The sequence below is a fragment of the Lutjanus erythropterus genome, chromosome 12 (assembly GCF_056507025.1).
Source record: "Lutjanus erythropterus isolate fLutEry1 chromosome 12, fLutEry1.hap2, whole genome shotgun sequence".
In the NCBI taxonomy this organism is placed as follows: Eukaryota; Metazoa; Chordata; class Actinopteri; order Lutjaniformes; family Lutjanidae; genus Lutjanus; species Lutjanus erythropterus.
The window spans coordinates 4299704-4327635 of record NC_139328.1 but is presented as its reverse complement, the minus strand read 5'-3'; the positions used below and the strand labels follow the sequence as shown (position 1 = coordinate 4327635).

The 27932-nt window shown below is 40.1% G+C and overlaps 2 protein-coding genes across 3 annotated transcripts; both read right to left on the bottom strand.

Annotated features, from left to right (window-relative positions):
• Window positions 1–84: 84 nt before the first annotated feature.
• On the bottom strand, window positions 85–16574 carry agfg1b (ArfGAP with FG repeats 1b). Of its 2 annotated transcripts, XM_084732659.1 has the most exons (12): window positions 15793–16567; window positions 9597–9690; window positions 9190–9305; window positions 8454–8592; window positions 7292–7448; window positions 7018–7125; window positions 4643–4787; window positions 4379–4458; window positions 4189–4281; window positions 3835–3993; window positions 3158–3252; window positions 85–1198 (listed from the first exon to the last, which is right to left on the bottom strand). In XM_084732659.1, the coding sequence occupies exons 1-12, from the start codon at window positions 15957–15959 to the stop codon at window positions 1139–1141; spliced, it is 1413 nt and encodes a 470-aa protein (XP_084588785.1). In that variant the 5' UTR covers window positions 15960–16567; the 3' UTR covers window positions 85–1138. The 2 variants fall into 2 exon arrangements, with proteins under 2 accessions (XP_084588785.1, XP_084588786.1); XM_084732660.1 differs by lacking the exon at window positions 7018–7125 and having other exon boundaries at window positions 15793–16574.
• A 1519-nt stretch (window positions 16575–18093) lies between these two features.
• On the bottom strand, window positions 18094–27033 carry LOC146317376 (putative flap endonuclease 1 homolog). Its single transcript, XM_084733016.1, has 11 exons — window positions 26378–27033; window positions 24675–24741; window positions 24080–24182; window positions 23822–23876; window positions 23350–23411; window positions 23112–23248; window positions 21209–21269; window positions 20977–21108; window positions 20743–20891; window positions 20497–20641; window positions 18094–18948 (listed from the first exon to the last, which is right to left on the bottom strand). The coding sequence occupies exons 1-11, from the start codon at window positions 26457–26459 to the stop codon at window positions 18892–18894; spliced, it is 1050 nt and encodes a 349-aa protein (XP_084589142.1). The 5' UTR covers window positions 26460–27033; the 3' UTR covers window positions 18094–18891.
• Between the last annotated feature and the right edge of the window lie 899 nt (window positions 27034–27932).

Sequence of the window (27932 nt, the reverse complement as noted above, 5' to 3'; positions counted from 1 at the left end):
TGTTGTTTTTGCCTCGGCGGGTTTCTGGGAAACTTGTCGTTCCTGGCAACCACGTGAATAATCGCTTCACTTGTTTTGAGGCAACCCAATTTGGGCCACGCCCATAACGCTGAAGCTTTCTTAACAGTCTTTCCTTTTTGTCTTTACATATTCATAAAATATAGTGAATATCTGAAATTTGCTCCTCTGACATCCTCAGCCAGCAGGAGAGGTTAACGAGAGTGTATTTAACAGTTTTAAACAGTGTTTTATAGATTAGGTAGGGTACCGTAAAAGGACAAAGAAACACTCATCTTAACGCCTGCATGTCTTGTCTCTTTCTTCCATTTGTGCTCTAGTAGACATGCCTGTCCCTTCATTTAGAGGGCTGAAAAATCTAAAGTCTCTGCTGGCCTCGGTTTCAAACCAAACTCTTTTCCCCACGATTTCACAGATATTGGCAATATTTAAAAGGACAACTAAAAGTCCAGGATTAACGCCGCGTCCCATCCACCTGCTCAGGATGTTGCTCTAATTTAAAAAACATGTGAGTCTGGTTGCTTCAGGTTTGTAGGCAACTTGGATCTGGATCTGTGAGTTAATAACGGACATTTCGCACCTCAGTGCCGGTAGAGTAGCAGTTACGCTAAAATAATAAAGCAAAATCCCTTTTGAAAATGAAATACCTGCATCATCATGGTTGCTTCAAACCACAGATCATGGATTTGGATGGAACCCTGTTAATAATCTTAAAAAGTTTATACCCTTACCTATGTAGATAGTTTGTAGTGGGGTTTTTTTTTCCATAAGGTGTGTGTATACTCACCCTTGTTAACTCAGTCCTTGTTATACATAACATGTACTTAATTGTGATTACAAATGATGATATGCACAGAGCTTACAGTCATAAACAAAAAAATAAAAAGCATATAATGTATTGTATATAGTCCAAACAGTACACTTTCCCCCATAACAGTCCATTAGTCTTCAATATAGTCCTTTGCACTCCTTCATAGTGTTGTAAACTTTTTTATGAAAAAAAAAAAAAAGAGTCTTTTTTTTTTTTTGAAAAAATGTACTGCCTCTAATTGCATGACGGAACAGGTGCGTTGAATATGTGCTGCATGCTGCCCTCTGGTGGCGAGGACCGGGAGCTGTGCTACAGGAAAGGGTTGGTGGACGAACCCCCTGATGGGAATGACCCGGCCGGGGCTCCTGCCTAAAAAAAACAAAAAACAAAGTCAGCATTAAGATTTAAGACACTGCATACTGGACCTACTATAAATAACTGGATAGATGTGACAGCAGAGATTTATAAGATGTAAAGAGTTCATACAACACTTGGAACAATGGGTGCAATTTATCAAATCTCTGAGATCAGATTTTATTAAGATAATGAACTAAAGGAACTTTTACAATTCTTATCGATTTGTCATTTATTGTATTTCTGTTAGGTGTCTAAATATCGAACCCTAACATTTATGTGACAATGTGAAGCCAAACTGCTACAAGCACTTTCGTTATTTATTGTTTCCTGTCTGCATGTATACAGTCATGTTTCTGTGTTTATTATTTTTTGATTTAAGGAAATGGGTCTATGACTCTGACTCAAACTAAACAAACTAAGGATGAGAGACTTTATATTTGGTAAATATATTCTCTTGAAACTTTTCTTTTCTATTTTGGACTTTGAAAAGTACCATAAATACATGGCACGTACACAAATATGTACTTTGTATATAAATATCTTTTTTCCTCTTCTTTTAGCATCTGCATATCCAATTATATCACTGTAGTTGAAGATGTAATTACAATGTGTTTCTAAAAGAACAAAGGGAGAAAAAAAGATTTAAGGCACCAAGAAGAACACAATAAAATAAGTAAGTGAATTAAAGACAATTATCTATTTCATATCAAATTGTACACATAGGAGGGTTTTCAGTGAAATAATCAGTTCAAAGCTCCTTTACACTTTTAACAGTCTTTAAACAGGGTTCCCTCACATTTTCCATTTCAAAATTCCAGAGTCAAATTTCCCAACAGATTTTTCTGACCATATTTCATATCTCAGTACAAATATCTATCATGGGTCCCTCAAACATTTTCATGTCAAGGATCCTCACAATAGATGACCATTAGACCACGGTCCCCTAATCTGAGAACGATTTCTCTTCGGGAAACTTCTCTTAATGTTTTTCTTTTTTTTTTTTTAATTAGGTAGTAAAGTCAGACTATGTTACGTCATGAAAACATGCTAGAGGTGACATCAGATGATTAATACTGAATCATCGAGGTGCGGCATGTTACCGTTGTGTTCACAGAGACACACCTGTATGACCTGGATATGAAGCATCCACAGCGTGAAGTTTCTAAAGAGGGAGTCCCTTTCCTCTCTGTTTATTTGCTTTACTCAAATGTGTGGTAATTAACCTGTATATGAATGTCTATAACAAAATAATATTTACAGTTCCAGGTGCATTTAGGAGGAAACACTGAAACTACATAATTTTATGAAAACATATGCCAGAAGTGACATTAGATTATTAATGCTGCATCAGTGCTGTATGTATGTGGAGTTTATCTGAACTACTTTAAAACTTTTTATCTATTATGACTGACATATCTGGCACCGTAAACCGCTAATATACTGAATTAATAATACTGTATTATTGTTTCCCCCATATTTTAGTATATTTTGTACATAAAAAGCAAATGAGTTGAAAACATCCAATAAAATATTTTTTATGATCCGTCTGTCGGTGTAGCCTTGTTTATTCACTGTGTCTAGTGTGATGCTGTGTATATATGCAATTCAAAGATATTGCTGCATTTTCTTTCAAACTAACTTTGTCACAAATGTCCAAATTATAAGGCACTTGGGGCAGGGCTATGTTGCAGGCTGGCTGGCTTCTGCCCGCACTCTCTCTCAAAAAAATTGTTTTGGCTGCTCTGGCTGTCTGCTCCAAACGCTATGAAAAGCACTCTGCTTGATCACTTTATTTTTAGAAATTTTATATTTTAGAAGACAGAATATAAACAGAATGTTTTTCCATACTCTCTTTTCCTTTTTTAAGATTTATCCAGGCCCAAAAATTACTGAAATAAACTTCCATATTTTCCACACCGTGTAGGAACCCTGTTTAAAAAGTTGGGGAAACAAAAGACAATGCATGCTCACCATGAATGGATTATTGGACATGCCAGGGCCAGCCATGGGCTGCCCAAAGGGCGTCATGGAGGGCTTGTTCTGACCGTAGACTGGGAATGCAGGGCCTAAGGGTGACACAGGGAAGAGGATTTACAACAGGTTGAGTCTGCTCTTTCCAGCAGTTAAGCAATGTGTAAAAATATTTCATTGCAACTGTTACATCAACAGGCCATAAAGAGCAGGGTATAAAGAATCAAAGATAAAACAATCATTTTATAAATGACTAAATTATGACAGTTAAGTTCTAAAAATTCTAAGGGACCAAGAGTATAAAGAGGAGAAAAATAAAATCAACAGGAGAGCCAAGCCCCAGTGTCAGATTGCATTCAGACATGAACAGAGCCTTATGACTGATGTTTGATTTGTTTGTTGTGTTTCTGGTCCGGACATTCATACAGAGCAGAACTCTAAAGCTTTGCACCCTAAATGCAACCTTTTATCACTGTGCAGTAGCTGCCACTGACAAGTCACACTTTGAATTTGCTGCAGCAGTTAAACACAATTCCCAGTGCAGAGGGTCAACATGTAGATAAAGATTACACATGTGATTCATGCTGAGGAAAATGCTGCACGTGACCTACATCACAGACAGGTACTGCTCAGGTGGGGCAGGGTGGGAGGACAGAGGGGTGTGGGAGGCCACTAACCATTAGACTGAGGGTGGTAGGCCCCCGGTTGAGAGTAAGGGATGGGGGCCTGGCCAGGGAATTGCTGCTGGAAGTTTCCGCTGAAACTGGTCGGGAGGCAGTAGGAAGACGCATTCCCAAAGCCGGCGGGCATGCTCATAGAGCCAGTGCCAAACGAGGCTACAAGACACACACAGCATGTGTGCAGAAACACACACACACGCACGCACCACACAAACACACCCAACAAGGAGGAGTAAATTCTAGATACTCTGGCAAATCACAAAGCTATTTGGTAATGTAACTGGGTTACATCAAAGTAACACAAAGAAATAAATAGAATAAAGACACTATACATTAAACGCACACACACACCTGCAGCTGGAGCTCTGCCATTGGTCTGGAAAGGGTTGGTGGCCATCTCCGGGGCAACGGCTGCAGCAACGAATGGATTTGTGGATGGGACAGCTAGATGAAACACAGGAAGGAAGTTGCAAAATAAGCTACATGTGAAAATGTTTCTTCACTCTGTGTGCATCACTGTGGCAGAAGTCACAATTACCACCTCCAAAGCCAGGCTGCATGCTGGGTAACACAGGTGGATTCTGGGCTGGCGATGAACCAAGCACTGGTCCAAATATGTTCCTGTAAATAAAACACTCAGATTAAATGTTTATACACGAGCCGACCATCATCTACTGTAGTTCATACACTGACTACAGATAAGCGCTTCATACGACCCCACTTCAAATAATACCAACTATCCCTTAAAGCAGTTTAGCTGTCAAAGGAGTAAATGAGTACGTGTGTGTGTCTGCCAGTTTCTCACCCTTGCACGTTGCTGCCTGTAGAGACAGTGGTGCTGAGCTCGTTGTCCAGCTCAGCCAGAGCAGCATAGCGATCTTCTCTGCAGCTCGCTGTCTGGGACTGGGTGGGGACGGCACTAGACATTGACGGGATTGGCACACCTCCCCCTTGTAACAAATTTTGTGTAGGAAAAAAAAAAAAGATATTCAAAGATCAAACGCTACATGCACACACATGCACACTCCAATGATAAAAAGACAAAGAAATCACTGAATGATTAAGGGAAAAGCTTGGTATTTTATAACATGAGCAATGTGAGGTTTAGGGCTAAATGTCCACTGGGTGTCCCCCTTCACAGCAGTAAGCAGCTCTGACGTGTCTTTCTTAAAGCAATCCGAATAAAAAAGATATATTGGTTCCTCACATTGCTAACTTAGAATGTCTTAAAAAATCCCCTCCACTAAAAATGTGTTTTTTCATGTTTATATACCTTTAAAGGTCCAATATATAATATTAACAGGGAATTATTGGCAGAATATGGAAGAAATCTAATATTTAATATTCATACATGTGTCGAATGTGTAAAATCATCTGACAATAAAAATCATTGTGTTGTTGTTGTTGTCAGTCAGGTTTTTGTGCTTTGCACGCAACATCTGAGGAAGCCCTATGAGTCTGTCTGCTCTCCAAACCAAGTTTCCTCACAAAAACACATAAGAAGTGACATTAGATGTTTGCATGTATGTAGTTTGGAAGTGCATTTCTCTGTAACATTGTTAATTTATGAAATTATGTATTATGAAATGTAGAACTATGTTGGGACTGATATTGTGTTTGTTGTTGCAATGAACTCCTCCACTTCTTTTGAAAGAGACGAAGAGAAAAGAGAAGTGACATTAGATTACTCATAATAAAGTAACGATGTGCAGGCTGTTACTGTTGTCATATCACATATCCAGACCTGTTTTCAGCAGGAGGTGGGCCAGTTTGAAGTTTTTAACTACTACTCCTATTTTATGTTTAACTACTTTTAGTTATTTTTTTCTATACTTGTGCTTTTTTGGTTGCTGCTTTGGTGCTCTTCCATCTCTCCGCCACCGGCCCGTTTCTGCTCTCATTGACTGCAGCTGTTGTATGAATTCTTGATCCATCCCCGTCACGACCAGATATTAAAACTGTTTGATATCTACCAGGAGTGAGACATCAGCAGGCTCTCTCCTAGCTCTGGATTAGATCTTTGAACAGCTGACATATAGCAATCATTGCTCACCAAGGCCAGAGCCGATTTGCCTCTGATCTGGGAAATTTTGTTGACAATTTTGAAAACCTGTCGGCGATCAGAAAAACAGGGCTAAAATCCTGTAGTGGTAACACTGGTATGTAGGCGTAAGGAGATTGTATACGTCAAACTTATCTGTATGGTTTAGGTGAAGGGTTTTCACATCACAGAAAGGCATTAAAACATGAGGTTAAAAAATACTGGACTCGTGTAGGCTGATACTGATTGGCAGATAGTCTGTATGAAAACAAAACTATCCAAGGCTTCACCAGCGAGCAGCTGCAAACTGCGCAGCGTCACCAACACACCCACTCGCTTGCTCCAGACACTGCCCTGCTGTATTGACACATGGAGCTCACCCAGACTAAGGAGCTGGCTGGGTTCAGATTGATCCAGAATATGCAGACACACTGAGCTCCTCCGAGTAGTTTCTAGAGGATTGGAGAGTTGCAGTCCATGTGTGAAAGAGGTTCTACATGCTTGGAAAGGGATGGTGAGGCAAGGTGATCACAATCTGAAAATTCACCACTAGATGCCACTAAATCCTACACAGTGGTCCTTTAAATGCCTGACCTTGGTTATACTGACTTATATCTGTGCAGAGTTTGTCACTAGAGAGGTGTTTTCACATTCCTCTACTGAAGGGGGTGATGTCTTTGCACTCCCCTAAAATCTGAGATTCAAATATACTATAGGCTAGATTTAGTACATAACAAACTCGGCCTCCAGCACAGAGCAGATTTGTCAACATGGAGAGCAGGACTTAGCATTAGCTGTCAGCTAATACAAACTTTATATGTGTCAAAACCATTTAAACAAAATATTAATCATAACAGAGCATTTTTACATACTTTAAAACGTGTCTGGAGGGGATCTTTAAGTGTTTGCTGCACTGAGCATTAGTTTAAAAACCTTTAAAATTATCCCAAAAAGAGAAATGGGTGAAATTTTCAACAGTTGCTTAGCAACAACAGTATTAAGTATCTATAGAGCATTGCTGGATACAGAAGGGGCTCGCCCAGTGGACACAGTAAGTAAGACATAAATAGGAAAAATAATGTGAGGGTACGTGTGTGTGGATAGGGTGGAGGTAAGACAATGGTAGGGAGGGGGGGTACCTGATGAAAAGGACTTTGAGGAGGGTGACGTGCTCAGATGGGATGGAATTGCAGTGTTTCCAAATGCCTCAAAGTTGGCAAAGTTGGTATTTGAATTACCCTGAGGTGCTGCGGCCATACACAAGGAAAAATTAACTCAGACAATGAATGTGGAAATAAAACAATGGCAATGCATGGGATGATGAAAAACCAAAGGCTACAAAGTGCAAATTATCTTCATTAATCTGTATCAGTCTGAAAGAAATGTTGGACTGTTGAGAGAAAACTTTCTTACCTGACTGGCTTGGAAAATGTGCAAAGTTGGCAAAGTTGGTTGAGCTGGAGGTTTGAGTGGGTGGAGCAGCGAAGATGTCTCCTCCCAGGTCAGAGAGCAGGTCAAACTTTTTCTCCTGAGCGGCGCTGTGAGCCTGGGACCGAGCGAGCCCTGGAGACTGGACAGCAGCCGGGGGGAAAGAAAAAAAGAGGGTTAAAACTTTTCTCCAACCAAATTCCAAAATACAAAATAGAGGGATGAACAGGCCGTGAAATTCTGGGCCGATACCAATGTCTAAGTGATGATTTGGCCGATAGCCCATGCAAATGTTTTTTGTGTTTTGTTGTTATTTATCCCCCCTTTTGTGCCAGGGAAATCAGAAAAACATGGCACCAGTTGCCCTCTTACATCACACCAGAGTTGTGTCCAGTAGCAGCTGGTATGCTAGCTGGAAATACCAAGTTGAGGGAATTTTCCTCCTGGTTAACTAACTTGTGTTAAGTTTCATCAAGTTCCTAATTGTCAGGTTTATCAAACATCTCCCACACGGACCTCAAGAGCTGTAGCTGACCTCTACAGATGAGCTGTAAAGTAACGCTAACGTTACATACAGGCCAGTTGTAATGTTAGCTCCTTGTCAGGCTAGCTTTGTTTAGCCTTAGTTTTGACAAATTAGCACCAGCTAATGCCTCCTTGGTAACATACTGAACAAAAGCATACTCGTTTTTATGTATGTGCGCATCCCATGACTGTTTAGGCTCCGTAGAATTGCACTTCCAGCAGACTTCAGTCTGTACAGCCATATTCAGTTTCCAAGTAGCGACCTCTCATCAGGCTGTGACTAGCCAGCAATGTTACAAGTCTTAAACATTAATAACACACTTTGATGATGGAGGCTGTGTCATGTCATTGGTGTATGACCAAACACCATGTAACACCGGTAAAACGTACAACCACAGCAAGCTTATTGCTAGCTACTGTTGTCTGAGTTCAACCGCAAATAACGAACACAACATTTAATGAGGTGCAGCGCAGCAGATAAGCAACAGCCACTGCTTTCAGTAAATGTCTTTTTTGCAGGCAAGCTGACAGCAATCAACAAGGTGAATACCGGCAAATAAATCGGTGCATCCTTGATGGTTACCTTGAGAGCTAAAGGAGGCTCAGTGTACATTTCTGTTACCTGGCGCAGCGGGGTCTTGTTGAGTTGCAGGGTCTTGAGAGGTTGGACTTCTGGGGTACTACCAGTGCTGCTGGCTGAGGAGCCGGAGACAGAGGCCTGGACATTTACGACTGCCCTTGCCTGGTCTGGAGGAACATACCTAGGCAGTCAAGAAAGAGCACAAATATAGAGGCATAAAAAAGGGAAACAGAAACACCTTATATATTCTGATCCCTGGCCACTATGTGACTGATCCGATCAGGATAAAGGAAGTATTTCAATCTTATCAAACGCTTCATAAAGCGCTGTGTTTAAATGTTGTGCTCTCTTTCACCCGACACTGCAGAGTTGGAAAGTGACACGTAGCCTTGGACAATGAAAAGCAAGCTGTCAAACTAAAACATATGATTATCCAAATCCATAACTGCAATATGTTGTATTTTTTGGCAGAGGTAACACTCGACTCTCAGCACTCTTTTCCTTTGAAGCACAGTCGATAGTAACAAGCCAGAATTACTGAGTGACCTGCAGAATGTTTGACACAGACTTTTAAAGCACTCTGAAGTATTTAATACCTTTCCATTATTTATTTTTCCATTATTCAAAGCAATATGCTCCCAACTGTAAAATATTGCTTAATTCACCCATTTGTATGCAATGTGTGTCCAAAGAATATCGGTGTGATCCTGATATGATATTTTAACAGGTTTTACTCTTGCCAAAACTTATCAAAGAAAAATCAATATGTTTATGTTACCATCTTTTCTTTTCGTATTTTTCCTGAAGAAACTCTTTTACTTTCTGCGGTTCTCGGAAATCTGGAACAACTGATGTCCTGTCGTCATAGAGGCCCAACCAGATGTGTTTACAGACCTACAGGGGGGGCAGAGGAATGAGGAGAGTGGGAGGTAAGGAGGGGATTGGGGTGGGGGTGGTGGCAAAGCCGGGAGAGAGGTGAGAGTGAGTAAAGGGAAGGGGGGGAGGGGATGACGAGAAACGGGAGGAAAAAAAGTAGGGAGAGAGGAATGCCAATAAAGTTGACTAAGCAGGGTTCAGAAAAATGCCAACATGAGCCACTTCTCAATCAAAACCAGAAAGTCATGAGAGTAAAAATAATGTTACACAATGTGAAACATGTCCTCTGCTGCAAAGTGTGCACAATACCTCGTTGCTGTGTTTCTGTAAGAACTCGATTTCCTGATGTGTGAATGTGGTCATAGAGATGGACTTCACTCTGTGTGGGGGATTCAGTCCTCGCCTGTGGGTGGAGGAGGTATATGTTAGCTTAAGAACAAGAGCAGCAGGATGCAACCCAATACTGTTCATGTGCTATGAAACAAGCAAACAAAAACTTCAACCACAGATGCATCAATACATTTTCTTTCCAGACTGCATGTATGTTTGAACATTTGACAGACATTACTAAAATGCAAACCAACAAAACATCAGGGGTCAGCTTTTACTGCTAGTTCAACTTCTTTTGATTTAAATCTCAAGGAATGCAATTGTAAATTCACTGAATGCATCAAGATAAAAAGGCACAAGCTAATTGAGAAATACTTGTGACCTCAAAGTGGCTTAGAAAACAAAGAAGAAATGCCTGTAACACTTTCCCAAAGCCCAAGACTGACACATCGACCTTAACTTCACCACAGAACCAGAGAGATGCTCCCTGCATCGCCTGGATCATACGTATAACAAGTTTCATGAGGAGCCCCAAAAGCCCACAGCTGTAAACACGCATGCATGGCACTTCTGACCCTTTTACGCCACTTTATGTTTATGGCCACAGTAAAACTGGACAGCAGCACACATGAAGAAGCTAATGGTGGGTAAAAGCAGTCAACTATAGGCCTACATGTCCTCTAGAGCTGTGCACTAGAAAGAATCTGGCACTATGAGTTAAAAAAGTGTATTTTTTAATGCAGTGAAGGTAGATAACAACACTGCTTTCTAGTGGGGTTTAAACACAACCCATAATGAACCACTGTCACTAATATTTGCATGTGTCATGATATCATCAGTACCTCCAGGAAGTTGCGATGTAACAATTAGCGCAAATTCAACCAATTCCCATTAATTCTGCCAAAACCCTGCAACTGTGCCATATCACCGCAACTTTTCTGCAAATGTGACCAATCATTGTAGCTTCCCACATGTTCCACCAATCACAGCAGTCCCCCGTGCAAACGACATTTAATAGCAGAGTTATTAACATTTATTAATGCTGAGCCTGTTTGGTCAGGGTTACTCCTGCAATTTCCTTGCAAAAAAAAAAATATGAAAAGCATTGCAACATGCATCACATTATTTTTAGAAAAGCCGGCATGCAATAATTTTAGCAAGGCAAGGCATTCCAGGCTGCAGCAATCACAAAGACAGCCAGTGAAATCCTGGAGGAACTGACTGACACAATATCACAAAACATAATACTGAGATACTCAAGTGTTTCAATGTTTTGTTGCACGCCAAATGTCACTTCTGGCAGCCTGAAGGCATCTCTGATTCTGTGTACAGATATTAAAACCAACACTTAAACACTATATTTCAAGTCTGTTGTACGTCGGCAGATGAGACCTAATTTAAATGTCCAAGATTGCGCTCACTCTTATAAGGGACTTAAAGCAAATATCATCATAACTACATGAATATTTACAGTGTCAGCAAAAACTGGACACCCAGATTGTTTAAACAAGATTTTATATGGATCCACAAAAAAGAAATACTTGAGAGATAAAGTTAAAACAACTCATTACAAATTGATCTAAACCAAGTAAAACACAAAATAATTAATTGTGCAAGTATCTGCACTTTGAGGCATACAAAAATCATACTGTAACTGGTGCAGAAAATGTTTTCAAGAGGTCACATAATGAGCCAAATTGTATAGTCAAGATGTGACACAAAGTTAACTTGTAACTGGGAGGTGGAACAAATAGTGGGTCCGTTTTCTGGTAAAAGCTAAAAGACAAACAAGCTTCCCAAACAAATCTGTGACAAGATCACTGATTCACTGTTTGTTTAGAGAGAGTGTTTGCACCTACATCATGGTTTGGTCGGTAACTCGGATGCACACCTATGGTGGGAGATGCTGGGACGTCAACAACAGAATGGAGTACACACTGAATATTCAGTTTAAGCTAATTTTAGGATGTGTAAACCACAGAGAAGTTCAGGAAAACACGTGGAAACTGCAAAAACCTACAGCTTCAGCAGGATAGGGTGCAATATTTTGAGAAACTGAGGTTAATACGTGTTAAAGATCTGCATAAGCTGACTCCCTATTCCTGGAATGATGACCTGACAGTTTTGCCTTCTATTTCCAATCCTGACATCATGAACTTCCTTGTTTTTTTCGCCAAGCCCATACACAGCTGAAAACTTTAAATGTTACAAAGGCTTGGAAGCCTGGAAAAAGATGGTGTGTGGATGAGTTATCAACTGATCTTTAAATTTCTACAACATTTTGGATCAAAACGCTGATCTGTAATTAACATATGAACAATTAAATCATTCCTCTTCAACCAGCTTATTAAAGGGGGCAATTAATAAGAAACTACTTTGTTATTCTTACAAGCTAATATTTGGTTGATCAAAAGTGACCGTGTTGAGCAAAACTCAGGGTCACTTGGAAGTTTAGTTGAGTTATTTACATTCAGTACTTCCAACATGGCCAACTTCCAGACTGATGATGTGATGTGAAAACACAGTACAGCACAAAATCACATGTCTGTGTCAAAGGGTGACTGGTGAGGAAAAAATTCACAAACACTTCAGAGAATAATAAGGTGAATCACAAAAAAAGAAAACAGAAAATCACAGCAAGTCTGTCTCAGACCCTCAGTTCTCAGATTTTGAGGGACTGTGCGAGAGGGACAGCAGTGAGGACGGGCACCAAGAGACCTGAGGAGGAGGTTGTTTTGCAAAGATAGAAGACAGTGCAGACAACAACTGTTGCTTCACCATTTGCGGCTTTGGCAGATTGGCCAAGAGAAAACCACTGCTGAAAAAAGAAAAATCACATGACATCTGGGCTGCTGGTTGCCATGACGGACGTGGAGACTTTGAAACAAAGCGGAGGAAGTTTCTACAGTCTGATGAGACCAAAACACAGCATCATCGCCATGGAGGCTCATGCGTGCAGCATCATGCTGTGGGGAAGCTGCTGTAGGCCGTGGAAGGTTTCAGGAAGTTCATGTTAAACTCAAAGACAAATCCTGGCCAAAAACCTGATGCGAACAGCACTGGCTGAAAATCAAAGTTAATGTCCTGGTGTGGCCAAGTCGAAGTCCAGAACTTCATCCAAACCAGAATGAAAATTGCTGCTCACTGCAACTTGACGGGACTTTAACAGCTATGCAAAGAAGAATGAGGAAAAACTGAAGTGTCCAGATGTGCAAAGCTGATACAGACCTATCCAAGCCTGTAAATGTTGGCAAAGCTGCCTTCACTAATGCTGACTTCAAAGGTTGAACATTTGTGCTACTGTCCTAATTCTATACATTTTAATAATGCTTATGGGCTCAGCCTCATACAACTATAAAGACTAACGCCGTATATGATCTCATCTGTGCCATTTTATCTTATATATTGATTAGGTTATATGCACACTCATACAGAAAACAATGCAACGTGTCTACATCCTTATCCTGGAGCAACACAAACATACAAGCTTACAATTAAAGGGCAAGTACAGCACATACAGCTACGACACACTGGGTGGATGCGGGCTTTCGACACCCTCCCTGTCAAGGAGAACACATGCGCCATACTGACAATAAGATTAGCAGAAACGTTTGCCTCCATATAAGCACCTCAGTGGGTGTGGGCAGTTTAGATATTGCATAAATCAAGTTCACTGCTCAAATCCTGCTCAGGATTTCATAACGGAGCAGAGTTTTTGAGGAACAAGAAGTTATTTCAGATGGCAGCTGAGAACGACCCACTGCCCTACTTCGTCTTTCAACTCCTTCACAAGTTGAGAGACCCACCCCAATCCTGCTTATCTAGAGGTGTGTGTGTGTTTGCAACATGCCTTGTTGTCAGAGGTCTAGCTAAAGTTCAACTAGAGGTGGTTCCCCTGTGACGTGCTGTTGTTAAACAAGGTGCTCAAATATTCAGCAGTGAAGTATTCAGATCCTTTACTTAACTAAAAGTAGCAACACCAGGCTGTGAAAATACCTCACTGCAAGCAGAAATCCTGCATTTACAACCTTACTTAAGTTAAAGTATGTAAACATTACGAGAAAAATGTAAATAAAGTATAAAAAGTAAAAGTATTCACTGTAAAATGATTCATTTCAGTGAAGTTTCTGGATTAATATTACTGATGCATTAATGTGTATGTTGCATTGTACTGATGTAGACGTTTAAGGCTGAGATAATTTTAACTACTTTATTAGGGATGACTCAATAATATTTACTATTACCATCTACTATTTTCATGTCTGATACCAATATTGATGCTGCAACCAATATCTGCCGATCTTTTTCCCTCTGTTAATGTATTAACAATTAAGTTGTTAAGCTGTTAATAATACACTTGTTTTACTTAGCTTTAACTTTTCCCAGACTCAACTTTTTTTGGCATTAAAAATAAATTTCATCTGTGTTACTTGTGACACATCTCTCTACAGCACGTCGCTAAAGGCTTAGTTAAGCATTTATGTGATAGCTTATGCTAATGCAGTGGTTCCCTAACTAGAGGGCAGGCGTGGAGCCAGGGGAGAAAATTAGCAGGGCTGCACAATTAATTGCAATCGCAGTAAAACCACAATATAGCCAAGTGTAATATCTAATTTGCAGAACAAGAACCAAATCACATTTTTTTTCCAAAAAGGATAAATGTATGAGAAAACAGCACTATAATAAGGGACTGTAGTGCTGCAGAGATGACCTGACCTAAAAATCTTCTTCTCCAGAGAAAAGAAAACATGCTCGTTTGGTACAGACCTCAATAAATATGACACAATCGCAGTTTAAATGGTGTTTTTAAATAACTTTTTTACCAAATCATGCAGCCCTACAATATAATGATATGAAAATATAATATGATTTATGTATTTATGTGGTCTTCTGCTTCTGAAGGGGGGCTGCCAGAGAAAGTTTGGGAACCACTGTGCTAATGGATCGTATCAGATTATACTTTATACCCCAGAAAATGCCTCCATACTGTTCCTCTGGTGCAATCCAAGTCACCTAAAGCCCCAGCTTGCCGTTCCCTCCACCGTCACACCACACGGACACAGTTCGTACGGTGTGCATGTGCACGTGGCTCCAAGCTAGGAATCTACAGTGAAGATTCAGGATAAAAACATGGTGTAAATGACATCTTTTAAGTCAGCTTGGCATGCTGGGGCTTTTTTCTCCAGTTGTTTTTTTACTGGTCACCATTCCCTTCCATTGTTTGAGAGATTCTGCAATGCTGCAGATTAAAAAACTAAATTCAATGACTGAATTTTCATTTTTGGGTGAACTATCCCATTAACAGCAGGAGAAACTTCTCAACCCATAAAGGAACAGCTCATCCATCAGAAAAAAAATCACGTTCAAAATTTGGAGATTCACGGTTTTCAATGGATAAGACAGGCAGGGTATGACAAATTCAGTCTGACATGTAACTACAGCTGTCAGAGGATGTGGAGTAAAAAGTGCAACATTTGAATTTTGAATTAGAATTTCAGAATTTATTTCCTCTGCAAATATAAATCTACAAATTTATGTAAATAAATGCATAGCATGACACTTAAATAATGCAGTCTTTAACATAACTCAGAATAAAGCTACAGCTTATAACACCTTCCCTTTAAACATCACATCATATTTAACAATCAACAAAACTCTGAGCTGTGATAAAGTAGAAGAAGTATAAAGTTGCATAAAACGGAAAACACTCATGTAAAGTTCAAGTACCTCAAATCTCGACTAAGTACTTGAGTAAATCCACTTAGTTACTTTCCACTACAGCAAATACTTGACTGTTATGTGTATGAAACTAACGTCTGGTGTGCTAACCTTGACCACACAGGCAATAACCCACTGAGACCCCACCTCAAACTGAGCCGACATGAATCTGTAATACCTCGTGTTATAACTAACACAATGAAGTAACGCTGTAAACAAGCCCAACTGCCGTTACTAACCGGCCCAGCCCAACGGCCTGGGGCAGAACCGAGGGTGGCGTCAACGTTACCTGTCCTGACTTTAACGCTAGCTAACGAGCTAACGGTACCGCCGCCAAGTCCGTGGCGGACCGCACAGACCGCCCCCCCCCCCCCTGACCGACAGCGGTGCCTCGTCCTCGCCCGGCGGACACCGTGAACTACCGACACGGCTCTCCGACCCTGAGGAGGGAACTCACAGTATGCCGGAGCAGGTGGTGCAGACGAAGGAGCCCACTGTCATGTTGACATAGGTCGGGCCGCGCTGGTCGCAGTCGAAGCATTTCCTATTCGCGGGCAGGCTAGTCATTTCCCGGAGCATCTTCAGATGAGTCTCCTCCTGCTTTCGCTTCGCGCTCGTCGCCATGGCCGAGAAGAGCGGGCTGGTATCACCGGGGGAAGAGGTTCGGTCGGGGGGAACCCGGGACAGGGCGGGTGTCTTCGGGGGGCAGACTCGACGCGTGTGACGGCGGTGGCCGGGCAGACACCTTGCTGAGAGGTCTAGCAGGGAGACTGGGGCGACTGACAAACTACTTCTTCTACAACGGACAAAGTGAGAGACAGAGCAGCTTCACACGCACCGGCGCCATCTGTTGGTTTGGAATGATGCCTCGGATTTTAACCCTGTGAACCCTGACACACCAGAAAAACCTTTTCTTTTTTAATTCAAGTATTTACAGGACCTTTTGACAAAATTAAACGACCTGTACAATTTACATATATGCAGGGGTGGAAGTAACTGATTACAAATACTCAAGTTACTGTAATCAAGTAGCTTTGTATTCATGTCTCCATGTAATCTACTTAGTTACTTTCAAAATAATAGTTGAGTACTGAGCACAAGCTGAATTAATATCCAAAACTTTCATCTGCATTTTTGTAGCCAATAAGACTACGTGATCACGAACAGGCCAGTGAAAACCAGGACTTACAGATGAAAAACTAAATTATTAATCGATTAATCAACATTTTAACCAATTAAAACTACATCTATGAATATTTAATCAATAATCTAGAAATGGCAGTGATTGCACCTCATTCAGCACTGTTTTGTCTGGCAAAATTGTTTTGTCAAATAAGAAAACTTAAACTTAAAATGAGGAAACAAAAGACAAAACAACAGAAAAAAGTTGAAAATGAGGAAAAAAACAAAAAAAAAACATGTTTTGTATCCTAATGAGTAATTGATTTGTGAACTCTTTGATTGAATGACTGCTATTGATAAAACATTAAACATCAGTGGTTAAAAAATTAACTAATCATCAATTACTTAAGTATTCTTCTAACACCAGTGCTTTAACCTGTAATTGAGTAATATTTCAGTAATGTAACAGTACTTGTACTTTTCAGTACCTCATACCACCACTGCATATATGATATTTTGTTTGTATCATATATAATACAGTGGGGATATAGGACAATTCATTGACCACAAAAACAAATATTGGTTATAGCTTGAGGGAAATTTTTATTTTTCAGTTGGTTTAGTTCTTTTTTATATATAAAAAGAGATCTTTTCATTTCACACTGTGGTTGGGAAAAATAACTCAATATAATCTGCCAAGAAACTGAAAATCAATTAAAATCCAATTATTAGCAACATCCAAGTTATTATAATGAGAGCGGTTGCTAAAAAAAAACATAAATCTCAACTTGCACTCTAAATATATCTTAAAATCAAATTTCAACAGTTTATTTAACATTTGTGTGTTTATTTGTGATTGTGGTAGACATCATGCAGACTGCATCATGAAATTCAACAGAATTATTGATCGATTCACCGATAAACAATCTGATACACACATTTTCAACATCACTTTACTATAAAACAGGGCAAACAAAAATGTGAATTAATTGTAGGCTGTTTCAATACAGTAAATAATTGTATTGAAATAATAGTAACAGTATGAATGTTCTTCTTACTGTAACTTCTTCAAAATTAGAAAAGACATTTGAGTTACTGCATGAAGGCGGCCATGTTGGATTTTGCACTCAGAGGGTTGCTGCTGCCTGCAGTGAACTGATGATCCACCAGAGGGCAGAAGACGTGTGTCGGATTGCATCCAACAGATTTTTCAGTAAAGTATTGATCATATTGATGTTGTAGAGGTCTCAGAAACTTGTGCATCAAATATTACACAAATGGTGTTACAGTTTTTATGAAAACACTCTTATTTGGGGTCGTGTCTAGAAGGGAACCCCAGACCTGCAAAAAGATTTTATGTCTGATCATTTTAACATTTATTTCTTTTCTCACCCTAACAAAGTCTTTTCTGTCTCTAAACTTAGTCAGATTTCAACCAAAGTATTGAAACATTCTAAAACATAACTAGTTTATACAAGGTGCACAATTCAGAACCACGCACACAAATCAAGGGTTCCCCACATAGACACAACTTATTTTGAAATATGTCAGAAAAAAAGTAAAAATGTTGCTATGCAAGCACTGCACTTACTAGTCAGCCAAACTTGCCATAAGAACATCACACAAACAAATACACTGATGTTTTATTTTAATTTTACAAAAGCCAACAGCTTTGGATATAAAAACAAAATCTAAAATATACATCATAGTCTGTGTATTTAGTTTTTTTTTTTTTGCCTAAATAATACAACATTTTCTTCACGTGGATTTAAACATCTCACAACCTCTTTCAGACATGATCCCAGTTTAGTGCATGTTTTAAGATTCAAGTCTTTGGTCTCTGCTTTGGCACCCTTTACTCAACAGGTGCTCATTGAATATCTAGTGATGAGACGTCCCCTGTCTCCACTTCTGGCCTCCCGGACAGTGAGCGCACTGTTCTCTTTCATAGCCGTCCACCGCCTGCTCTGCTTTTCTCCGTGCGTCTGCAGGAAACTGCTGGATGCACTGAAGAACTGCTCAGTGAACTGCATTGTTGTGGACGCTGCTGTTCAGACAAGATCAGATTATTGTATTGTCACTGGGGGTGGAGACTTGAAGTCTTGAGCGATGACTGTTTTGGCTTCCTCTTAATTCAGAAGGCACTTGGAAAAATATAGTCCTCTGCCAATAAAAACGTCAAACATGTAAAGCTGCTGCTTCTGAAACTTAAAATTCTTCACTGATCAATGTTAAAGACAATAAAATCAAAATTTAACGACATCATGATATTTTAATAGAACAAGATCAAGGCAGAGGCTCAAGATCAGGATCACAGATCTGTCTGTCAGTGTCTTTTCTTTTCATGATGTCTGGACAGGCAGACAGGGTTTAAAAACGACTTCTGTCCAACTTTGATGGTGGAGGCGGCGAGCGTCAGATGGTGGCGATGGTCTTATTTTGACTTTGGTTTCTTCCTGTTGCTGCTCAAAGCGTCTGCAGCTTCCAGGGGCTGGAGGAAGAACGACAGAACAACTGTTCAGACAATCAAACGCACCACATCTGGAACGACTGAATAGAACAGGGGCCGTGTCCACTAAACGCGTCTATTTCTGGAACCGCACAGCTGGGAGCAATCGGAGAGCGATTTAGAACGTTTTTTTTCAGCTGAGACGCTTTTGGTTGCTATGATACAGAAAAACCACAGGAGTTAATGGTTAATTTCTTTGTTGCACGCACCTATTATTACAGATATTATTTAGTAATTCCCAAAGACTGGATCGTGACCCACAGGTGGGTCACTGGAGATTTTATTTGGGTCCTCCAAAAATAAAACACCTCGGTTTCTTGTTTATTTTTAACTGTGTGATCAATAAACCTGATCCTGATTGGTATACAGCAATGGAAACATACGTACACACACTTTGAACATACCTCTTAGTTAAAACTAAAAAGAAAAATATATTTAAACACCATGATTGTGTGTAAGTTAGTGTTTGATGTAGCGTAGAGCTTTCGTCAGTGGCACCTCAATTTTTTTCAGAATTGAACACCTAACAATAACATATTCAACAAGGAATAAAGGTAATAATGTCCTTTGTAATAACAAGTTTCTCTACTGTCCCAGAGTCGTCCCAGACACTATCTTTGTGTCTCAGGTGCAATTTATTTTGTCCCCAGGACAACAGGACAGGATGATTTGTTCTGGATGGAGGGAGAGAGGACAGACAGTCTATGTTGGTTCAAGGGATTTTGTGGGCGAGGAAACGTCTCAGTGAGAACCACTGTTTGGTTTGAGAGCTGAAGTTTGATGGATCCCAGGAAGTACTTTGGGCAGGTGGCATCTGTCTAAATACCACTCTGCAATTTAATTGGACAGCTGGGTAAAAAGTGACAGTGGCGAGCGCTGAACACTTTCAACTCTCTGTGACCACAATAAAATGCCGTGTAGCGCAGAATAGATGCCAACGCCTCGTCACACTGCTGGCATTTGTAGCAGAGAGTAAATACATGTCGCTCCCATTGCAAACAATTCAAAGTATACCTTGGCCTCATGGGAAAAATACTTTAGTGGACACAACCCCTAAAGTGTGAGCAGAAATCATGACTAATACAAACATTTCAAATGTCGTATTAAATAGTTTTAAGTTAATTTAATCATAGAGTTCTGAAAGGATGATGTATTTTGTAGTCCAACCCAGATGTTAGCATCACTCTGGTTCTCTCAACTAAAATCCAATGGGATTTTTCCATTGGAGTTTGGATTAAAGCAGAAAATAACCTCTGCGTGATAGCATGCATGATAATGTTTACAAATGAACACCACTTTTATGATTTTTGAAGCCCAATCATCTCTTAACCACAGATCTTATTTTGGGCATCTAAGCAAAAACCCACTGACTTTACAACAAGTGAACCAGAGGAGCAAATATGTTAACTCATTTGTACATTTTTAAAACTTATTAAATGGATTCAGAACCTGACTGATTGGAGTGCTGCTGGACTGAGTCCTAAAAACTGGAAAATTAAAAGTTGTTTTGTAGATGATTGTTATGCTCACCTGGTCCCTCTTTCTGGTAACTCTAAAGAAGTCCTCCATGAGAGTCTGCCTGTTACGTCCTGCTGCTCTGTCCTTCTCCCGCTCCTCCCGCCTGCCTTCCCGTGTCTGACGGAACTTCTCCATTCGCCGACGGACCCTCACCTCGCTACAAACACACCAGCATGAATACAGTCGTAACGGTCTTTGAATGAAACAGAGAAGCGTGTGAAATGAAAGCTGAACGAAAACAGAGCCATGAGGACGTACTTAACGCGTTTGACATTACAGAGGAACTCAACCAAGGCCTCTTCGTCTGGTTCGGTCCAGGTGAGTTCAGGAGCTGCTCCAATTTGTGGTGCATCCAGGAATATCTTCCGCGCTTCTTTGTACTTCCAGGAATGCGGCACAGGATGAGTCTGAAGAGCAGCAGATAATAGTGTCTTATTAAATCTTCAAATTTTTTTATGAAGCAAAAAAACACAAAGGTTGTGCGTCTCGTACCTTTCTGTTGACATGCAAAACCACATTTTCAATAGTCCGGTGCTTCTGGATCAGTGTCAGAGCTCTCCGAGGACCTAAACCAGCGATCTTCTCACAGTAGTCGCAGCCCAGCAAAATGCACAGGTCAACAAACTGGTGGAAAAAATTGGAAAAGAAGGAAAGCTTGAGTATTTGTATACAGCGTTTCCATAAAATGGTGTAATATTTTACATTTTTAAAGTTTCAGTCTTACTTCCTCATGACTGATCTGGAGTTTCTCTAACAGCTTGGATAAAGAATATTCAGTGACTTCACTGTGAAGGAGAGGAAGAACATACTGTTCATCAACATTAGATCAGTTTAGAAACCTCACAGTCGCTCACTGTTAAAGTGATGGATGGAAATAAAGTGACATGACTCGTAGTGGCAGCGAGATGTGGACATTAGTTGAGGCTACAAGTCCTGTCATCAAAGATGTAATCATCCAGTCAAAGGCTTGTCATGCAGAAATTAGTGGCAGCAAACAGAAACATTTTAAGCCACATCAAAACTGTATAACATGCAGTTAATTTTTCAGGGTTTCTGCAGGTTTTGCATTTAAATGTACAACTTTTAAGGCCTTTTTAGGACCATTATAAATGAAATTTAAGCCCCTCTGCAATGCAATATGATGCAATGGGTTTTTAAGACCTGTCAAAATCATATTTATGACTTTTTAAGGAGAATCGGAGCAGTGGGAGTGGTATTGCGTTCGCTTTACCGCACCGATGTGACAAAAAGGGAGGTTCGACGTACGGTCATGAAGGGGTCATGACCGAAAGAACGAGATCATGGATATAAGCAGTTGAAATGGGTTTTCTCAGGAGGGTGGCTGTCATCTCCCTTAGAGACAAGGTGAGAAGCTCAGTCATCCGTGAGGGACTCGGAGTTGAGCCACTGCTCCTTTGTGTAGAAAGGAGCCAGCTGAGGTGGTTCAGGCATCGAGTAAAGATGCCACCCAGTCGCCTCCCTAGGAAGGTGTTCGAGGTACGTCCAGCTGGGAGGAGGCCACGGGGCAGACAGAGGACTAGGTGGAGGGATTATATCTCCACCCTCGCTTGAAAATGCCACAGGATCCCCCAGTCAGAGCTGGTTAATGTAGCCAAGGAAAGGGAGGTCTGGGGTCCCCTGCTGGAACTGTTACCTCCACAACCTGACCTCGGATAAGTGGTTGAAGATGGATGGATGGATGGATGGATGGATGGATGGATGGATGGATGGATGGATGGATGGATGGATGGATTGACTTGTTAAGGCCTAAAATTATTATTGGATTTTAAACTGATCAATACAAGTTTTCCCCAAAAAACATTTAAAAGCATGACTTAATATAGTTTAAGTAATGAAGTAACGTTAGTTTCAAAATCATGTCTTAGATATTTTAAGGCCTAAAATTTAAATGATTGCATTTTAAACTTTGTAAGACTTTGAAATACCTGCAGAAACCCTGATTTTTGTCCTACAGGTCACTGCTGTGGCCTGCAAGATAAAATAAGAAGCACCTAGTTCGTCTTCTTTTGAGTTAGTGTGGCTTAAAATACTTCTGTCAGCTCGGCCCAGTTTGCTGCTGTGCATTTTTGTCTGGCCCGCCACCAGCTGACAGGATGATTTCTGACTCCCAGCCTCAGGTTATGCCAATGCATCAATATCATTACAGCTGAAGACCACCATATGTCACATCACTTTGACATTATCATTTACACATGAACACAAATAAAGAGGACACAATCTTGCCGGTTTAATTTTTTGACAGTGACATGGGTCATGAATCCAGTGCTGTTCTCTAACGTCTTGATAAACGCCCGGCTCTGAAGAGTTTCTTAAATGCACCAGACCCAGAAAAAAGTTATGAAATGCTTCATGTTTTGAATTGCACAACGGTTGCAAAAAAATACATCTGAGCATGCTGTTAATCTGCTCAGGTCTCTGCTAGTAGATTTTCTTATGCTCTCACTGACATGTAGGGAATCCACAGCTACTCATAATGTGCAGAAAATGCATTTAACGACATAAATATCTATGGCGTACTTTGGAAAATTGCCAGCTTGACGGTGAAACTGATTAAAAAACAAAGTAATACAGTCCTTACTGCACCACGTGAATTGCACAGTTCTTACCTGTCCCTCTTGGCGTTCAGCTGACGAATGAGAATGTTGGCTCCAAACGGCAGCGTGTCCATGTCCTCTGACGCCACAGCGTCCACAGTCCCCTCTCTCACCAGCCAGGCGCACAGTGCCTCAGCGTCTCCTGGAGCCTAGAGACACGAGACGAGAGAGAACGAGATAAAAATGACAGTGAAGGAAGTGAGAGAAGATAGGGACGCAATCTCCATGCTATACGTTCAGCAGGTCGTACCTGGACGACTGGGACACCCAGAAGCTTCAGGAGCTGCAGACAATCTTTGGTCAGGGACGATGCTTCACGGAGCACAAAAAGAGACAAGATTAACTTGAGAAGACTTGATATTGAGACAATATTCCCAGTGTATATCTCTCAAGAATGTGATGACTTTGTTGGAAAACTGTGACCCACCAACACTTGCACAGTGGATTAGGGATATGCTGCATTTATATTAAACTGGAGAAGTTAAGTTATACTGTCAGGGGGTCAACTGACAAGTTTACACTGATATAACAGCCCGTCCTGAGTCAAGTTGATGTTTTAGGTTCTGGTAACTTTATGGATGAATAGTTTTTGGAAATGCTGGAATGATCCCTTAGATGTCGTGGGGTCACATTTTTCTGCTTCCCACTTGAGAGTGTTACTATGCACACTGGTGCCCTAAAAATTCAGAAATAAACTTTGTTATCAGTCTGTGCTGATGTACCTGTGCCTTTGTGGTTCGGGGACCTCCAGCCAGCTGCTCCGGCTCGCTTCTCAAGCTGCAGGAAAAAAAAAAAAACAGGAGCTTCAGTCATCATCAGTTTGTATACATCAGTTTTCCATATTGTCTTTAATCAACACATGTGAGGAGATCAGTTCTACAAGCACAGGTCTCAAACCCGTGACTGTCCTGCACGCACGGGGAGGAAATGTTTCGTATCAAGTCGAGTCAAAGGACACAAGAATCAAAGGTGTCACTTACAACAGCTGTCTTTTCCCTGGGAGGCTTTCCGTCAAACACAAAGACTGGCTTTATGTCATGTTCCAGGAAGGTGAGCGTGCGGAAAAAGAGACCTGTCAGGGGGCTGGAGAGAGGAAATGATGACTGTTTCACACAAACACACTGACATGGCTGCAGTTTGTGGTGGTGTTGGGTTGGGTTGCATTATTTTAATAAGTTTGTAATGAGTGTTTCTGTGGACACTCCCGCCTGGATTTAACTCAGCAAACAGGTCAGATCCTTCCATTGGATAATTACTGCAGTGATTAATATGTTTCAGCTGACAACAAGTTATTGAACCCTAACTGATGCAGTGAGCAGCTTCTCATTTCTTTAACAACCATATCAGAAGACAAATCCTGTGATCGAGGAAAAGATGTGACTCTGTTTCAGAAGAATCAAATTATTGTCCTGCATCAAGCAAATAAAACAATTAAGGAGACTGATGAAAAAACTAAAACTGGGTTAAGAACTGTCCAACACATTATTAAAACCTGTAAGGATAGAGGTGAATCATCATCACATCACATGAGAAAAATGAACCTGCAGACAGGTTGGACGAGCATCAGGAGCTCACCTGAGCATCGGCGTCGCTGCGCGGAACTGGTTCACAACAATCGAGGTATCCATCGCGATTACTTTTCCTGTAAAGTGTAACACAACACCTGCATCATGCAAAACAGTTTCCATGTAGTCATAATTGGCTTGTCAACCACATCCACTTTTTACCAAGAGGTCAAATTTAAAGGGACAGTTCACCCCAAAAATTACAAACACACGTTTGTCCTAGTGTTTGTACTAGAACTATTTATCCATTTGGATTTTTTTGGTGTGAGCTGCAGAGTTCTGGAGATATCAGTTCTCTTTAATGTTGTATCTGATCAAGATGGAGGCTTCTTCATGTTAAGACCAGGCTGTATGGACAAAAACCTCAGTATCAGTGTTGTAGAAAAACAAAGAAACAGGAACAATTAACATTTACGCCATATCACTGAATAATACTAATATATAAATTATAAAATATAAGTAATAATATATAATATCACAATATTAATTTATTGCCCAGCCCTAACTTGTGATAGTTATTCATATGTCTTGAAAGTAAAATCTCTAAAAAGTAACTTCGTGTTTCTCTCTGAAATCTAACTAGTTAATCAGGTGAAACGGGACAACAGAGCAAGAAATAGTAAATAGAGAGTACTGAAAATCTGCACTCACATACAAGTAAGTATAAAGTACTTATCTCAAAAACTACTCAGAGTATTAGTTACTTTTTAACTGTTGATGTTTAATACATTATTAATAGCAGCCTGTTTCTCAAAGTCATCAGTCTAAGTTCCTCGAAACTTCCTCTCTGTTCTGCTCAGTGGTCACACTCACTTCAGTTTTCCATAACCGATATCTGAAAATACTAACAAGCGATTAATAATTAATAAGATACAAAACATGCGTTTCTTTAAACTTTTTTTTCATTTTCATTTTTGTCAGTTTTGTTTTGTCTTTTTTTTTTCTCATCTTAAGTTTTAGTTTCCTTATTCAACAAATGAATACTCCAGACAAAACAAAGTCAAATGAGGTGCAATCACTGCCATTTCTAGATTACTGATAAACTATTAGTAGATACAGTTTTAATTGGTTACATCCTCAATGCTGATCGATTAAGTAATGATTTAGTTTTTCATCTTTACCTCCTGGTTGCCAACTTGTGATCAGATAGTCTTATTGGCTACAAAAATGCAGATGATGATGTTTACTAATTCAACTTGTGCCCAGTATTCAATTATGATTTTGGAAGTAACTAAGTAGATTACATAGTAAAATGAGTACTTAAGTACAAGTAAAAATACTTAAAAATCTACTCATAAAAGTACAAGTACTACTTAATGACAGTAGCTTGAGTGTTTGTAATTGGTTACTTCCACCCCTTGTAAATACTCAAGTAAGTAAACGTTACAAGTACCTCAAACTTGTACCTTAATTAACAGAGTGATGCCATCAACTACCATCGCTGTACTTCACGGGCAAAATAACGCGAGATTTTACTGGTAATAACTCTAAACTTTAATTTCTCCAAATTGTTCAGTGAAGTGTCGTTAGCGTTTAGGGTTAGCTTAAATTTAAAGAGGTTTTGTAGTAACGCTAATGCTAATAATCACAGTTAGCTAAGCTAGCTGTTAGCAGCCAGGTGATTGTATGCTAACAGTTAGTGATTAACAGTGGTGCCAAAGATTAGCATAACTGTGCTAACAACACAAAGAGATGTAAGATCGGAGGTATTACCGGTGTAGTCACTGATGTCCTTGTGAGAAATGGATCCAGGAGCATCTAAACGGATCAAATCTGCCAGTTTAGTGATTCCCATTGTACTGTCTGCCAGCACCACTGTCTGTCTGTCTGCCTGTCTGTCTGTCTGATGGATAAACCTCCAGCAGGAGACGATAAACACAGGTTTAGTTTGCTCCAGACTAACAGCTGGATTCTGTTCGCCGACTGTATTTGGGAGAACAGCTGGGCTTGAGTTTCAGTTTCTAACGATGCCTCTCCACCACCGTGTCCACACTAGTTCGCATCCCTTTAACATCTTCCTGGTTGTTGATGCACAGCAGCTGATGCAGCAGCAGGTGTCAGCATTGCACAGAGACAGGACTCTGGAGGAAACTCACATCCATCATTTATTACAGCAAAAATATTAACAAACAATGAATGTATTCATATATTACAAAGAAAGTAAAATATTTAACTTAAAACTCCAGCTTTAAAGGGATAGTTCATCCAAAAATGAAATGAAAAATCAGTCATTATCTACTCGACCTCATGCCAAATGAGGGGTGGGTTTGTTTGTTAGTCTGTAAAACACTACTGGAGTTTCACAGGAAAACAGTGTTGCAGAAACACACCTAAACGATGGAAGTAAATGGTGACCAGTTTTCAAATGTTAAAAAAAACCTTTTTATTCTATGTCTTGTTAGCACCTTGGGCTGTGAGAAACCCAATTTCGGTCCCGTATACTGCCTCCATACTGCTCATCTGGTGTAATCCAAGTCTCCTAAAGTCCCAACATGCCATTTGCACACTGTCACACACACACACACAGTTCAGACAGTGTGCACGTGAACGTGGCTCCAAGCTAAAGATCTACAGTGAAGATTCAGGATAAAAACAAGGTGTAAATAACATTTTATTTAGTCAATTTAGCATTTTGGGGCTTTAGGAGACTTGGATTACACCAGACGAGCAGTACAGAGGCATTTCATGGTTTTATTCTGTTGTGTTTTTCCATTTAAAAACTGGTCACTGGTTCACTTCCATTGTTTGGGAGATTCTGCAACACTGTTTTCCTGTGAAACTCCAGCAGTGTTTTATGGACTAAAAAAAATTAAACCTGACCTTCAGTCGGCATGAGGATGAGAAAATAATGACTGAATTTTTTTATTTTTGGGTGAACTATCCCTTTAACTCGTGTAGAAGAAATGGTCACTGCAACATTTTGTTGATGCCTCTGTGTTACATGTGATCAACAAACCTCCATGAAACACACTCTTTTCATTATTGAAAAATAATGACATAAATATTTCATATACATAGCCATCTATTACACATGATCATACAGACAGTAGCTCTAAGTTTTATATCACACTGCATGATGAGTAAAACCACATAGCCCATGCTTTTTTTTTTTAAGTCTTATAGGTAACAGTGGAAAAACATGAGTGGTCAAATTGTCTGGAAAAAGACTTGAACTGTACAAACAATGTGGGAAAACATTATCACTTCACAGTTATAATCCTTAGTAGCCTACCCTAACCTTTGCTGCCACTTCATCAAGCTTATAACA